This window comes from Micropterus dolomieu, linkage group LG22 (genome assembly GCF_021292245.1).
Source record: "Micropterus dolomieu isolate WLL.071019.BEF.003 ecotype Adirondacks linkage group LG22, ASM2129224v1, whole genome shotgun sequence".
NCBI lineage: Eukaryota > Metazoa > Chordata > Actinopteri > Centrarchiformes > Centrarchidae > Micropterus > Micropterus dolomieu.
The window spans coordinates 17,777,627-17,793,763 of NC_060171.1; the positions used below are offsets into that span (position 1 = coordinate 17,777,627).

Below are 16,137 nucleotides of genomic sequence, written 5' to 3' on the forward strand. Positions count from 1 at the left end.
TCCTCCGTAATACATCGTCACAACCTAGGCCATGTAAAAACTGATAAACGGGTCTTGGAAGATAATTATGTCTTAAGGTATATCTAATTATTCAGTCTCATGCCCATGTTCTTACTGCAAGATAATATCTCTCACCCAATTTCATATGTGTCAGAGGGGGGTGGTTAGCAAACATGATCAGGTGTTTTATTTCGCTTTAGTAACACCTCCCAGCAAGCAGAGTTGGTTACACCTCCTCTTAATGTCTTTTATTGACATTTTAACATTTACCAACGTGGATCCCGTTTTGATGGAAACCAAAAGGCTGTGGCTACCCTAAGCTGTGATGTCATCAGGCTCGAAAGTATAGAGCAGCTTCAGAGATAATGAATTAGTGTCACACAGAAAACAGTTACCTGGATATTTACTTTCAAGTCAGCTTCACATTACAATGGTGCTGCATTTTATTTTATTATTACACATTCAGAAAAGACACATTTACGTGTAGACAATCATCGTGCAACTGTATAGCAGGGAATACTTACTCCTAATTCACTCTTTGTTGACCTCTGCCCTGGTGTTACAACATGCCAAATAGAGGTTCCCTGATTTGTCCTAACATAAAACATCCTAACATGAATAGCATTTTCAAATACTGAAATTTGGTGGTATCCTGAAAGAATATGATATTGTCTCAGTGTTAAATGCATTTTAGAAACTGAATAAAAAAAAACCATCTAGTTTTTTTTGTCTTTCTCAAATAGTGTTTGTGAGGGGTGGGTGCAAAGAGCTTCCATTGAAACTGTATGTTTAGAAAAGTGTTGGTGAGTATACACTTTGAGTATGTAATGTCACTTAGCTTAAAATAAATACTAAACATAATGAAATATGACTGACTAGACTGAGTTTTGTATATGTTTTATAGAATGAGTGCCTTAGTGAACAGTTAATTATCAGGACTCCACCTCATTTCCACCTCAGAATGTATTTAAGAGCTCAGTAAATTGTGTCTTTTTCTAACCACAGGGCATTATCACATGTCTACAAATACACTCTCAGTTTATTGTAGTCTAAGATTTTACTCTGACATCATCCGGGAAAGACTGCTTCTCACGTTGTGAGCTTGAGCCGCAGCTTTTGCGTGTCATCATATGACGATACAGTAACCAAGATCCTGTGAATCAGTGATTCCTGTGTTTTATTGGCTTTTCACCTTCGAGTCATCTTCACACCAAGAAGCTGTTCTATTTTTCATTCGGGGTCATCGCTGTTGTGAAGGTCTTACCAAAATCCCATTCACATTCCATTTGCTTTTTATTCCCTCCATGACTTCACAAGGACCATTGATCACATGTGGATTTGTGTGATTGAAAGACCCTGAATGGCAATATTTGTTCCATTCACAAAATGTTAAATCACTACCTGTGGAAGTGTAGAGGTAGTTAACATCGTCAATATTCATGGGCTGCTGGTTTTGTTCATAGTTATAAAATTTATGTCTGCAGCACTTTCACAGAGAAATGCATTCTGATGTTAAAACATTTAAGCTTGATTGATTTCTCAGCCTGCAGTCTTTAAGCCTGGAACTGGTAAAAAGTGCCCAATGTGATATGTTACTGTTGTTAATTTTAGTGTTAACTCCAACGGTGCTTTAATTTCAGGAAACGTGTGTAAACGACTCCTTACAAATGTTTCACAAATTTTCAAATTGTGCACATTTTCACCACAAAAAGATGCTACCATTATACAATGAACAGTCATACCCTTATTTTCAATAAGCAGTAAGATAAAAATTAGCTGTCATAAGATGTGGACGTGGGCAGTACACACATGGGTTTGCTAAATCCCCACTGTATTTTTTATCTGGACGTCCTGCAGCATCAGTGAAGCCAAAGTGTGATTTAGCTATAAAGGATAATTTAAGAAATAGCGAGCTGCATTCTCACTTTTTTAAAACTATAGTTATAGCTTTTAACAGCATGTCTCATACAGTTGAAGCAATAGTTCCTGCGGGGGGGGAAAGCAAGCTTTATTTACACATTTACAGTAAAATATCATGGTCAAACTGTAAAATATATATTATTGAAATTTAAGTGCACAACATTAGACACTGTATTAAGAAAATCTCTAAAGTAACAGAACATAACTCGTATGATATCTCAAACTTTATTTGTCTTAGATATTGCAAGTTTAACACTGCAAATTGCATGTATACACAGCACTACTTATTTGGCTGCTAACACTTCAAACTATAATATTTTATTGGTCATCCCATAATTGTACATGTCACATGAAAATCCTGTGTCGCCAGGAAAAGTCCAAAATCTTCAAGAAGTAAGAACCAACATGCGTTCATGAGTTGATCCAGCCGGGTTTCAGCAGGGTGTTTTCTCCTCGTCCTACAAACCATATAGTTCTTTAACATAAATGAACACGTGAAAATCACAAAACCTAGATATGCAAGGTTTTGACATGACAGTATGGGTTTGATATAATTGGTAAATGTCATAATAATGAGACATTGGTGGCCACTATCAAAAGTATGGCTGCTATTATAACTACAAAATGGATATTGCTGAAATTTAACAAAATAAACCATAAAGTTCAATAATAAATAGCTGTAATGGAAAGCTTAAGCTGGAGTAAGCCACTTCTACATCCGTGTGATGCCGCTACCACATTACACCTTGAATTACAGTAATTCAATACACTGTCTGCTGCCTTTGGGGCCACATGTGAACCATATCTGGCTCAGGACTGAATGTTGCCACAGCTTTCTCTCTTGTGTCTTCTCCTGAACTTTTTCACTGTCTGAGGAGATGAAAAAAAAGAAGTGTGAGGCGAGTGGACTGCCCACTTTCCCTCTTTAAAAAGAAAAGGGAGGGTAGGTCACACTCAAAGAGACACATCTCACAAGTGCCTGGTACAACCGCAGTCTTGTACTGCTGGTCGCTGTGCAGCTCCACTGGGACAGATGGGGTTTAAGCTGCTTTGCCGAAGGGTACTTCAGCAGTAGTTCCTGAGGGTTAGAGAGCACTTATGACACAATTCCCCTACCCAGACTTTCCCAGCGAGTCTTTAGAGTTAAATCATTGACCTTCTGGTCATTGCTGCTACAATGCTGCTGCCTCAAGTAACCATCACGTATGCTCCATCTATCCAGTCTTTAGCAGCCAAAACAACGCAGCATTTATCATGTCTCCTATCCTCTCTCCATACTGCAGTTTCACTTTAAACCTAACAGCCACAATTCAAACAACCAGCATTTACAAAAACATTACGAGCACGCTGGCAGTCAGCCTAAAGAGTGATCATTGAGACAAATTGATCCCTATCTGTTTAAATTGGCACTATAATCTATCATTGGCAAATTGAACACAGTGAGCTATCTGGGATCTATTGCCTTTTCAGATAGCGGCCCTTGGGGCATGCAGACAGCGGGAAAGTGATCTACACCACTGAATGAACTCTTTATAAAATGGTTTCGCCTCAGACCTGTATGTCTGCTTACACGATGACACACTTTCACAAAAAGGTCAATGTTGTACATATTTTTCAGACACTGTACATGCCTCTGTATGGCTTACATATACAATCAATTACACGCAAACACACACACACCATATTTAATTGTTAATTGTTATAATGGTGTGCAGTATTTTGTAATTACATATTATTAAGAAGCCAAAAAGACAGAAACAATCATTTAATTAATTTAATCATTTTATGCCTGCACAATTGTCAAATATTTTATGTCATGAAAATTTAAACGTTAAAATGTGATATATGAGAAGATTTTGCTTATGTTTTTCTTATATTTCTTCCTGCGATTATCTTGCCATGTGAGTCGAAACTTCTTGAAACTTTAATGATGTTTTGTCAGCAAATATTCTTTACCTCACTGAAGTCAAATGTACAAGCAGACATTTGACTTACTGGTCTAGTTTTCCCTATAAGCAACATTACAACAGCACAATGAAGCACTGCTATAAAGAGACAAGCGATAACAGCTTAACAAGAGGGCACTGATTGATAATATGCAATATGGGGCACCACCATCAATCAAGTGGTCAACCAGGCCTATTTATAAAAGCCTGTTTATGAGTGTTAAAGAAAGTTTTGAATATTGAAAGTATGATGGAAATGTTTTATTTTATACAAACGGTTGAAACATATTGCCTATTAACAAGTAAATCACCTCTGCTGTTATGTGGAATCAATTCCTGTATTTTAGATTTTTTGTGTGTGTGTTAATTTAGCCAATTGTCCAGAAAAGACCAACGTTTCTCTTTATGGTGATTTTATTTTATTTTATTTTTTTAAGTGAGACAATTTGGTTTCTGTCCTGATTCCACACTCATCTAATTCAATCAGTCTCTTGAAGTTGATTAGTCTGGTTAACATTTGCTCCTGCGCGGGTCTGGAAGGGTTAATCAGGCCGGGATCTCTGAGACCTCCGGGTCAGTATCCCTCTATCTGCATGAAGGACTTGGTGACAGAGATAAGACGAAAGTCAACTTTTATTCCAGTTTTTACTTTTTACCCAGTTGTGAGAGGGGCTTCTTTTTTAGATGATCTATCTCAACACTTCATTTTTTTTTTTATCCAGATATGCAAGAAATGTTTAACTCAATTCACGCTGGTAGTTATGTAGTTTTAGTCTCCAATCTGTTGACTCTGCCCTGTTTTGACCACTGCGCGCTTTGTCATATAAGAAGAATTACCAATCGCAGTGCACGTGTCAGTTTAACCTGATACATCAGTGAGGGCTTTTTGTTTGCACGTCCGTAAATCTCAACTATTATCTACTCACTATCGATTAATTTAACTGCACTTATCCCAATCAGCACATCTCCACTCGTGTGTTCCAGAGCGTGTGCTTTGTTTTACTAACAATAATAAAGTGATTTAGTCCCTTTCCCCCAGCCGGAGCATGGGAAATCGTTAAGGATCCAGCTATTCGTGTGTGATCAGTAAATATTTAGTGCAGGCGACATCCTCTGTCTCGTCTTAATCGATGCTGGTCCCGTTGGGTAGCGCTATTGTTGTGTGCATGCAGGCTCGCTGAGCATATAGTGCTTTTATCCTCTGCTTGAAGGGAGAACAACTACTAATCACAGAGGAAACTTTTAAACCCGGGAAATAAAAACTGCAGCACAAGACTTTTTTTTTGGGTGGGTGGGGGGGGGGGTTAATAGGCTAGCAAATCAATTGTTGTTGGTGTGGAAATGTTTATGCGTGGAAAAGGTGCTAAATTTTTCACCCTAGTATAGATTTACGGAGAGTTAATCGAGGCTATCATTTCATATATAGCCTTTTTTAATTCACTGCATAATGTATAATTACTAAAGGTGTAGCTGTAAGAAAAAAAAGATTGTTTATTTAGTCGCTTATGTCTTTATTTTTTATAACGTGTAAACAATTATTTTATATTATAATTGATATTAATTAAAATAAATTATTCTTCTTATTAATACTGATAAGAATACTCACAATGGTCACTGTTGTTTTTATGGGCTCCAGTTAAGCATGTTTATTTTACAATAAAATAAGAATTGTGTCATTTTTAATTACACCTCTAATTACATGTCTTATTGCATCTTTACTGCCAGGATCCATATAATTTCTAATATGCATTATCTCTCTCATATGCTTCCTCTCCACACTCAAAGACAGGTGTCTGTTCTGAGTTCACCCCCTCCCTCTCTCCTCAGGAGCCCACACAAAGCAGCGGCGTGCAAGCGCGTTTTGGCCATATTACTGTAGGAGAGAAAAAGGCGCACAGGACCACTGCTTGCTGTAAAGCCTACTTATCATTTTCAGAGGCAGTCAAATGATATTCTGCTCGGACCGACACGTCAACTTATATTTCCAATTCCTCGCTCAACAACACATAACGTGAAGTAGTCGTTTGTTTCGGCTCTCCAAAGTTTTTGCATGATCAGACATTGCACTTTTCAAATAAACATCGTGCCTTTTTTGTGTTTGATCGCGTCTGTTGGAAAGGACGCTTTGCCAGTTTCAGTCTGAGCACTGTGCGTCGAAAAAGAGAAGACTAAATATATTCTGAATAAGAGAGAAGATGCATCCCGCTACGGACGAATCAGCAACGTATGCATTTGGTAGGTTTGTTACTATAAGAATACAGCCTCCTGCCTCTCTTGCACTAGCACATCACTTTATGAATGGGTATTTGCAAACTAGTTGGGCTTATTGTGATCATTATATAAATTAACACTTGGATAATAAACGAAAATGACTGATAGAGTCGCCCGTATTCAATGCGCACCGGAGACATATCGTATAGCTCCCTTACTATGCTCGGTCTGCAGCATTCAATGTCTTTTATTTCAACAGATAAACCTGTCCGCTTATTAGACAATATTTAATTTAGAGCATATGAATAAAACACTACTGCTTTGTCGATTTGTCCTAACAAAGTGTGCAAAATGTATACTTACCATTTGAAGCAATGCTGGATCCTCGATAAATGGATACCTTGCGGACTCTTTTTATTTACAGACTCCTCGTTTTCACGGGATCTGTAAATAAAACCGACAAAATAGTCATGCAGACAAAATATAATTGGCTAATTTGTTTTAGAATAAAGACATAATTGGTCTAAATACCACCGCTGGGACTGTCTGAAGTGGCAAAAAAGTAAATCCAACTTTGGCAACTCTCAAAGCTTTGCCGTCCAAGTCATGTAAAACAGAATTTAAACAAACAGTCATCAGTTTAAAATGGTGCTCGTTAGTTTGGTCGATGCGGGAGACAAGACTGAAGCAGTTTCCGTGTCGGATGGCTCCTCTAAATTGAATCTTGTTTGAAGCAAAAACTTCATACGCTAGGGGGCACCCATATACTGTAATACATCCTGGGACAATGCATGCTACCGCTGCTGCTGCTGCTGCTGCTCGCTATAGACTAACACACACCTCAGACTATAGGTTCATCTGTATGGCTTTAAGTTTTACCTGCAGTGTTAAGTTGGATGCCCTCCGGACATAAAGTAAAGCAGTTGTTACCGCTGTTTTCATACAAGCTAAAATAAATATTAACCATGCAGGCAGCAACTCTGAACATACACCGACGTCGTTTTACATGCACGGCATCCTGCATTGTGTTTTTCATTATTACAAAGTGTAGATTGTCTTTATTATAGGGAAATATATGTCATACATTGTGAATCTAAATGACCTCAAATAGCTTTTATAGCGTTGGATGTGGCTTGACTTTCATCCTAAGCCAGCCTGTTCGGTTAGGATGAAAACCATAATGTGACGGGCATGGCCTTTAACCTCAGGTGACATTTTTAAACATATTCCCTATTTAAAGCTACATTCATTTCACGTTCACAACCGCATAAAGGCAAACTCTGACTTTTGAGACTCAGATGTGGCCTTTCTGACCTGGTGGGTTCGGGAAAGTTGTGGCCGGGGGGAAGGGAGGGGTGGGGGTGGGGGGTTGGGGGGTTGGGGGGTGGGCTATCATAACATTTTTATAAGAGGTGTGGAGGGTGGTGAGTGGTACCTGGTGTGATTAGAAACGCTAATAGGTTTATTAACCTCTACAAATATAGGAACGTGTAGAGAAAATTGTGGAAATTCAGACGACATGGCGTTAAGGTGACCCTCTGAGTGTCTGGCTTTAGTCTACATATGCATAGACCAAACAAGTGTACACATGCTGTTTCATTTACAAGTAGGCCTACCCTAAATAATGTTGGGAGTCTTAATTTAGAGTATTGTACAGTCAGAGTGCCTCATTTTTTCTTATGTTACATAGCCTAGTTTGTGTTTTCTGCCTTTATATCCACATAGACCACCTAAAGGATTAAGATAAGGGCACAGTAGATAGACAGTTTTATTGTAATGAGCGCAGATCATGTCCTGAAGGTGCACCTGTGTCTCGGTGACAAAATCTCTTTGGATATTTCAGCTTGTTACAGGGGTCCCTGATTTAGCTAGGCCTACTGCAACGCGATATGAGGCAAATAATTGAATTCAAATTTTGTTTTGTTTTTTATCTTCGTGAAATTGCCAAGGCGTTTGCCGGGCGTGCATGTGAGAATAACCTAGGCTATATGGGTGAATAAGAGTGACTAGAAATGATTCCTCTTTCCGAAAGACGTCTCCTTTTAGGACCAAGCGGCCCTCTCGACCTCCATGCTGGCTCTGGCAAGGTACCAAGTAGCACAAGTGCCGACTAGCCAATGGGGTTCAGGGGGAGGTCCCTGAGCTCTGACCAGTCAAACACACTCTCCTTCCTTATATGGCAGCTGATCTCCATGGTAACGTGTGCTAAGTTGCAGCAGTCGTGTCAAAGTTCACTATATAGAGAGCTCAGTGAGCTGATCAGAGAGAAAGCATTCTGCCAGCCCGGCTCCTACCAATCGCAAATCACTTCCTAACCTCCGCCTTTTTAACATATTTGATCACTTTGATTCTCTACTCCTTTTTCCTATTATTTTTCAGTCCACGGAGGAGGTTTGTAGGCTGTGATCTCTGTTTTTTGTTTTTTTGTTTTTTAGTGTTTTCGCTTTTTTGGGGGGGGAGAGAGTTGTCTTCATATTCTAAGCTCTCAAAACATTGGCTTCAGCTGTGCGCTTGCTGGCGCTACCTCATAGGAAGAAAAGGAAGAAGACGCATTTTTTTTTACCCAGTTGGTGATTTTTCTTCAAGACTTGTGCTGGAACTTGATAGTAGCTGCTACGAGTGTGCTCACCAATTGTTTTATGCTGCTGCAGGCACGGTCTTACCCAACCTGCTCCATCGTTCACTGAATAGTCCATGCTACCTCGGTTGATTATTTTAATATTTAGTCTGTCTTTCCCATTGATGGGTGTACTGGATGGCTGACTGTAAGCGCCCCTGGACTTGGCCTTTAAGCGCAAGGCAGCGACTCAGCTCGCCATCGCATCAGTTTTGAAAACGTGCTTCGCGACGCCTCCAACAGCAATAAATCGACAGTTTTCAGGAGATTCAACGAGTGGATTCAACGTAGGCTAGATTTGACGTTTTGTGTGTCCGGCTGTTAATCACAGTTTACCGCGTTTCCTTGAGACATTATTCACCGCGAGACCAAAACGGCAGACAAAAAGTTTCTTTACGTTGACTGATAGATATGGCAATGGTAGTGTGGAGAGGCTCCCAGGACGATGTGGCTGACACCCAAGGCACCCTTTCCTCGCAAACCCAAGGAGGACTATCCCTTCCCACCCCTCAACCAGGCCAGTTGAATCTGACAGCCTCTCAGGTCGCCCCTCCGACCCCTCAGACTCCGGTCCAGGGACCCCCGAACAACACACAGTCCACGCCGACGAACCAGACGACGCAGCAGTCGGAGAAGCAGCCACAGCACATTGAATGTGTGGTGTGTGGGGATAAATCGAGTGGCAAACACTATGGCCAGTTTACTTGCGAGGGGTGCAAAAGCTTCTTCAAACGGAGCGTAAGACGGAACCTCACTTACACATGCCGTGCCAACAGGAATTGTCCAATCGACCAACACCACCGCAATCAGTGTCAGTACTGCCGCCTCAAAAAATGCCTTAAAGTCGGCATGAGACGGGAAGGTATTGGGACTTTCTATTTTCCTATTCATGTATGTGTGTTACGTTTATTGTTTTCCAGCCATGAAACCATGTTATGTCGCCCCCATAGCCTGTCTCTCTCCCGACTATTCCCTCCCAGGCTGTGCGGCTGGAGCTCGCAATGGAGCCGCTCTCTGCTGTGGTCGAGACGGGGCACATTCTGGATCTTCCCTTTTAGCGTTGCATTATACTATCCAGCTCCAGCGCATTATAGCTCTGCATTTCTCAAATAAGATCCGACACCCTGGCTAGATTAGGGCTATCAAATTTATATTTAGATGAAACCATGAGCGAGATGGTCTGTGTTGAATAGATGATACAATATAGCATTCTGCGCTATTATGGCGAGTATCGAATTAAGAGAGACCGTGTTCAGGCTACATTTCCATATCTATCCTGCATGTAGTTCACTGTGTCCAAAACCGGACATCAGCTTGAATTATACGCACAACGCCTCCATATAACCTCAAGAATTTCTTTGAATATTAGTCGAAAATAGGCCCGCATGTAAAGTAAAAGGAGATGAATTGCTAAGTAGGTTAAGGGTTAAACATGCAAGGTTTCCCTTGCCCTCTTTGTGTTCCTTCACAGCCAGCTCATGTTGCTGAAAAACATCATTTTAAAGATAGACATATACATGGCGTGTATTAAATGCGTTTAAAGCGCATCTCTGGCGTTTCAGTAGCCAAAAGATTAGTCTCACCACAGCCTCGTTAATTTTCAATGCAACCTGTCCTTTTAAAACTCCTGTGCAATAACATGATGTGTGTGTGTGTGTGTGTGTGTGTGTGTGTGTGCGTGTGTGTGTGTGTGTGTTTTGATGTTAGCCTTTAGCAAACATGCTGTGTGTCATTTATTTTCCCAAGGTGTGAGCGGTCAGTTTGTAAATTGTGTAATATTTGACAGCAGCTTTGATGCTCAGTGATTGTATGAAGGTTTGTAGAATTCAGGCTTCAATATCTGTAGTTTCTCTTTTTACTGCAGCCGTGCAAAGGGGACGGGTGCCACCCACACAGCCACACCACGGCCAGTTCGCCTTGACAAATGGAGACCCACTGCACTGCCATTCCTACTTATCCGGATATATCTCTCTTCTGTTGAGAGCGGAGCCCTACCCGACGTCCCGGTATGGCAGTCAGTGCATGCAGCCCAACAACATAATGGGCATCGAGAACATTTGTGAACTAGCAGCCAGGATGCTCTTCAGCGCCGTGGAGTGGGCCAGGAATATTCCCTTCTTTCCAGATCTTCAGATCACCGACCAGGTGGCTCTGCTGAGGTTGACGTGGAGTGAGTTATTTGTGCTCAACGCCGCGCAGTGCTCCATGCCCCTGCATGTGGCTCCCCTCCTGGCGGCGGCTGGCCTTCATGCCTCCCCTATGTCTGCGGACAGAGTGGTAGCCTTTATGGACCACATTAGGATCTTCCAAGAACAAGTGGAAAAGCTCAAAGCTTTGCACGTTGACTCTGCTGAATATAGCTGCTTAAAGGCTATTGTGCTCTTCACCACAGGTAAGACAATAGACGGGCACACTCCAAGTTCAGCCTGTGTGAATGTCAACATGCTCACACTGACATCAGCTAAATCAACGCTGACCTAAATATATCTGCACTAGAGGCTAGAGGTTGTTCCTCGTCTTAGATGAACACCCAGCTAAAATGTTTACCCATGCTGCCTTCATGGTCAGGGGCTTTTTAATAGGCTTTAGGCTACTAAATTATAAATCCACTTGATTAATCAACTGATTTATCACACACACACACACACACACACACACACACACACACACACACACACACATCCACACGCGCGCGCACACACACACACACACACACACAGGGCTAAACTGGAATTCGTGGCATGACTACGCAAGAGATTTTTAAATTAAATTGATAACAAAATAGACGAACGTGCAGCCTGACAGAAACAATATAACATAATCTAGACTTAAATAAGACTGATAACTTCACAATAATTGCCTTAAGCGTCACAGAATCTAGCTGTTAATACACGTTTGGAGAACCCAATAGCTTGCAGATGAATTGCTACAGAATTTTTTTTTCGCCATTTATCAATGTGTGTATACCCCACGTCTTGTTTGTAGGGAATGACAGTTATAAATGATGTCAGGCTCCGAGGGGGAGGGGAATAGAAAAAGAAAGACAAGCCTAATGTCCCATTTGCACACAGTAAAAGCAGAGCGGAGGTTTCAACGCTCTCTTGTCATTTAGGGGACAGACATGTCCGAGAGAGCAAAAAAAGCATGTAGAACCCATGCACACCCTGTAATTGCAAATATGTCAGTATCTAACAGTACTGTGATACTGAGCAGTGACAGGAGGGGCGGCTTTCATTTTTATTTGCAAAAATATTCTCTCCGCCTAGTAGGGATTCAAGGCGTCTCTGGACTTGCTCCAGAACTAGGTCATGACCCAAACTTCCCTGCTATTTTGTTACATTAGCTACACCATTAAAGAGGAAAATAAAAAAGTGTGGAAGAGATTTACAGGGTTTTACCGCGTTGGTCTTATGATATGATATCATACCTGCGAGCCATCAGCCTCTGTATTTTATTCAGCTCTAGCAGCCCACCACTGTTTTGGTGGTGGTTTGTTTTCTTTAAAAAAATATAATTTCAGGCCATTGCATGTTATTATTAAGCCTCGATGGCTTCATTTGTCCTCTCAATACCTGAGTTCCAGAGGCTTGAACATGAGCTGTGTGTTGCAGCTTGGATGACACGCCTTTGCTACTTTTGTGGTTTGGTTGTTTTCATGCGTAAACTTTACAAACTTAACCAATGCGCATACAAGCGTCTTTGGCACATAAGCAGCTGCCGCCCACATGCAGCAGCATAGATAGTGATTATGCGTCTCTGGTGGTATAGTATGACGGCAACTCCGTAGGCTGTAGGCCCTTTTTTCCAAGCTAAATCTCTGCTCACTAAAGGTCAGTAGGTCTCCCTGTCCTTCCCTCTCTCCCTCCCCCTCCTCCCTTCCTCGCTCTGCCTCTGACTGTGAGAGACAAGCCCATCCAAAACAGTCTTTAGCTATGAATATCCTTAATTATTTAGCCCACTTTTAAGTGGCTTTTTCGAGGGAAATAATCGAGTTATAATAGCGATAAAATGAGGAACACCGAAATAATATGGTGGGAAAGCAGACCTAAAAATTCAAGTCATTTTCTTCTAGACTGTGGCACAGAGTTTTTAAAGATTATTTATATAGGCTACATATTTTAATATCAAATATAATATTATTGATAAAGCAATGTACTTTGTCATCAGTGTAGAGCTATATGTTTAATCTGCGGTGTGGCAATTATTAGTCTAGCGCGATGTTTTTTTTATGATTACAAGGTATTATCAAATTATTCTCATACACCGAAAAATATGTGCACTTTAATTAATGTAAAGAAGCCTCGAGATAAATAAACTCCACTTTTACAGATAAAGGGAAAATAATCATTTCCTAAAACAATTGCTTTTCTCAATATCTGACAGGCTATCAATTTCCGCCAGTGTATCACCACCGTGGGAGAAAACTCCTAGTGAGAGAAGCACTTTAGGTTACACTTTATTAATGTTTATTTGCTTTCCCCCCCTCTCAGATGCTTGTGGCCTCTCAGATGTGGCCCATGTGGAAAGTTTGCAGGAGAAGTCCCAGTGCGCCCTGGAGGAATATGTCCGGAGCCAGTATCCCAACCAGCCAACACGGTTTGGGAAGTTGTTGCTCCGCTTGCCTTCCCTTCGCACAGTCTCTTCCTCGGTCATAGAACAATTATTTTTCGTCCGATTGGTAGGTAAAACCCCAATTGAAACTCTCATCAGGGATATGTTGCTTTCGGGGAGCAGTTTTAACTGGCCTTACATGTCAATTCAGTAAACCAAGAAGGAGACGAACAAACAAAAGGTGGGGTAGGGGGGGCTGCGAGACTTCAATGATTATAGCTGCTTTTGTGGAAGGAATAAAAAAACCAACCGGCTGTTACACGGGGCTGGCTTTCATGAAGAAAGACATTGACGTAAATGACTGTGAATCCCCCCCCCCCCCCCCCCCCCCCCCCCCACACTCCAAAAAAATTGAGACATCCACTGAACTTTCAAAATGGCAGATACAAGCTCCCAGTGTTCATGCAGAACAACCTGCTTCGATTCATTTTTTTAATGAAAGAAGAAAAAGAGGAAAAAAAGGACAAGGGATTTTGTTGATCCTTATAAGGAAAATTTAAGTATTAAGTGCATTTAAAAGTGATAATTTGGGTTAAAAAAACTGGCGGAAGGGAAAATACGAAACGTGAATTTTTCTTTTCTCAAATGACTTGTCCTGTGTCCATGTATAGCTGTGTTTTGTACTTTCTTTGTTCCTCCTTTCTGGTTCCAAACCGGCCTATGTGATTTCTGTAGTACAGGTGTTGTTATTTTCTAAGACAATGATTTATTTTGAAAAGGTGAAATAATGTTTTAAAAAAAAAAGTTCTAAAAAGAATTAAAACCACAGCAATAGGAGTATAGGCTTATAATCTAGGCTTAATGCTGCAAGCGCACTTATATTCGTAGGATGACCAATACCATCTGGGAAAAAGGGAGTTCTTTCTTTTTTTTTTTTTTTTTCTTTTTTGGAGTTCATGTTCAACTTTATGACCCAATGGAAACATTTCGCTCTATACTAATATGAAGTTACAGGATCCACTTTGTTTTCCAAAATTATTAATATTATACGTCTTCCCCATTTCATCCAGCTCTGAATATTTGGCATCAGTTCCCCAATTGGATACAAAAAAAAAAAAAATAAAAAAATACTACAAGTTGCCTAGACCTGCTGTTATAAAGGTGTTTGTGACAGGTTGCTCTGAATGCGTTATATGTGCATTTAAGGGCGTTCGCAGTGGCTCATACTACACTGAAAACATAACTGATTTGTTTTGGGGGGAAAAATAGACAGGTCAAGGGGTCTTAAAAGTTTGAAGCCTAGCCAGAGTAGTGTTTAATAGCAGTATTATTAAAGCGTCCCTGAAATGTCACCCTTTATTCACTTCAAGCATTAAGTGCCTGACAAGCATGATGTGATTTCTTATAAAAACGTTGTTAAAGTAGGCCTACAGCATTTTGGGGGGAACACAATTGGATTTGAAACTTCAGTCGTGTGTTTTACTTGAAAAACACTGATTAGAGGCAGTATTCTTGTAAATATAGGTCAATTCATTTCAACGAGTTTTTTCCTTTATACAAAGTATATGTGATTAAGAAAAATCTGTGGTTGCCATTTTTTTTCTCGGTAATACAACGTCTTCAAAATTGAGTGGCAGACTTAGCTAGTAGCACTGAAAGTTATGTTTTTAATGTATATACATATTACTACAAATGTTTTCTTTTTCATGTATATTTAGACTGTGAATGCATGGCCACAGGTCGCTAACCTATTTTACCTTTGATATATAAATGTAAATGTTTTCTCTCTCTCTCTCTCTTTTTTGACTGTATAGATATAATCTGTGCATTCAGTACACTAGCCCTTGTATTTAAAGAAACAAAAAAGAAAAAGAAACGACGTTCATTATTAGGCTACAGACTTAAACAGGGTGAGCAGGTTTTGGAAAAGGAGTTGATATTTTAACTTTAGTGTTATTGCTCCTTTGGTCTTTGACAGGTGCCGTGGTGTGCGTGAGCGTGTGCGCGCGCGTGTGTCAGAATGTGTGTGCGCGTGCGTGCGTGTGTGTGTGTGTATTTGGAAGCTAGCAATTTTGTCCTTGTTTTGAGGCTTTTCTTCACCACACACAAAAACACCAGGTTGTGGTTGAATTAAAAGGGATCACTGATTGAACACTGATCTTTGGCTGTTCGTAGCCACATATGGACCAGAGAATGATACATGATTGTAATTATGAACAGTTTAAACTGACCCACGTTTTTATATAAATATATAAAAATATATGACTGCAGGGTATTGATAACGTATAGATACTTTTTTTATGATTATGATTATTAATTGCAAGTGATATATGTGAGTGTGTGTGAAAGTTTATAGTTGAACACAATTCTTGTTTGTTTGTGTTAGCTTATTGTAAACAAGCATTCTGCTGTAAATTTGTTCTTGGTATTAAATTATAATTTATGAATTTGAAAACACAAGTTTTTTCATGTTGTTTTTACTCCCCAAACGCACGTGTGAACTTGTCCTTGCATGTGCGTGTATGTGTTTGCAGTATGGTGTGTGTGTGTGGTCGGTTGGAGGAGGGTTGGTGTGGTGGGGTGGAGGGTTGCGCTGGAGTCAATTTGCTGTGGCAGGATGTTGCCCTTTTGCCCCATGAAAGTGATTAATGAATTACAAAATAATTAATCAATCAGCCAACAGGCCCGCTCAACGCCTTCACTTTTTGCTATAAGGTTAAGATTATCTTCTATAAAAACGCCCATCAGTAATTTGCTAAACTGTTTGGATAATAATGCATTGAAGGTTGATGTCTGTTAAACTTCTGCTAAAACATTTATAATAAGGCGCCTCTGCCTCTACAGATAACAATATTTCATAACTGTAGACCCCCCCCCCCCCCCCACACACAC

General features: G+C 40.4%; 1 protein-coding gene and 1 long non-coding RNA gene across 3 annotated transcripts; one reads left to right on the top strand and one right to left on the bottom strand.

Annotated features, from left to right (window-relative positions):
- Nucleotides 1–402: 402 nt before the first annotated feature.
- Nucleotides 403–6,752, bottom strand: LOC123962502. The gene is made up of 2 exons (XR_006822959.1): nt 6,441–6,752; nt 403–2,378 (listed from the first exon to the last, which is right to left on the bottom strand). It is a non-coding gene; the product is annotated as an uncharacterized LOC123962502 (long non-coding RNA).
- A 1,605-nt stretch (nt 6,753–8,357) lies between these two features.
- On the top strand, nt 8,358–15,702 carry nr2f2 (nuclear receptor subfamily 2, group F, member 2). 2 transcript variants are annotated; one of them, XM_046037784.1, is made up of 3 exons: nt 8,358–9,556; nt 10,541–11,086; nt 13,185–15,702. In XM_046037784.1, the coding sequence occupies exons 1-3, from the start codon at nt 9,106–9,108 to the stop codon at nt 13,457–13,459; spliced, it is 1,272 nt and encodes a 423-aa protein (XP_045893740.1). In that variant the 5' UTR covers nt 8,358–9,105; the 3' UTR covers nt 13,460–15,702. The 2 variants fall into 2 exon arrangements, with proteins under 2 accessions (XP_045893740.1, XP_045893741.1); XM_046037785.1 differs by having other exon boundaries at nt 10,559–11,086.
- Nucleotides 15,703–16,137: the final 435 nt, after the last annotated feature.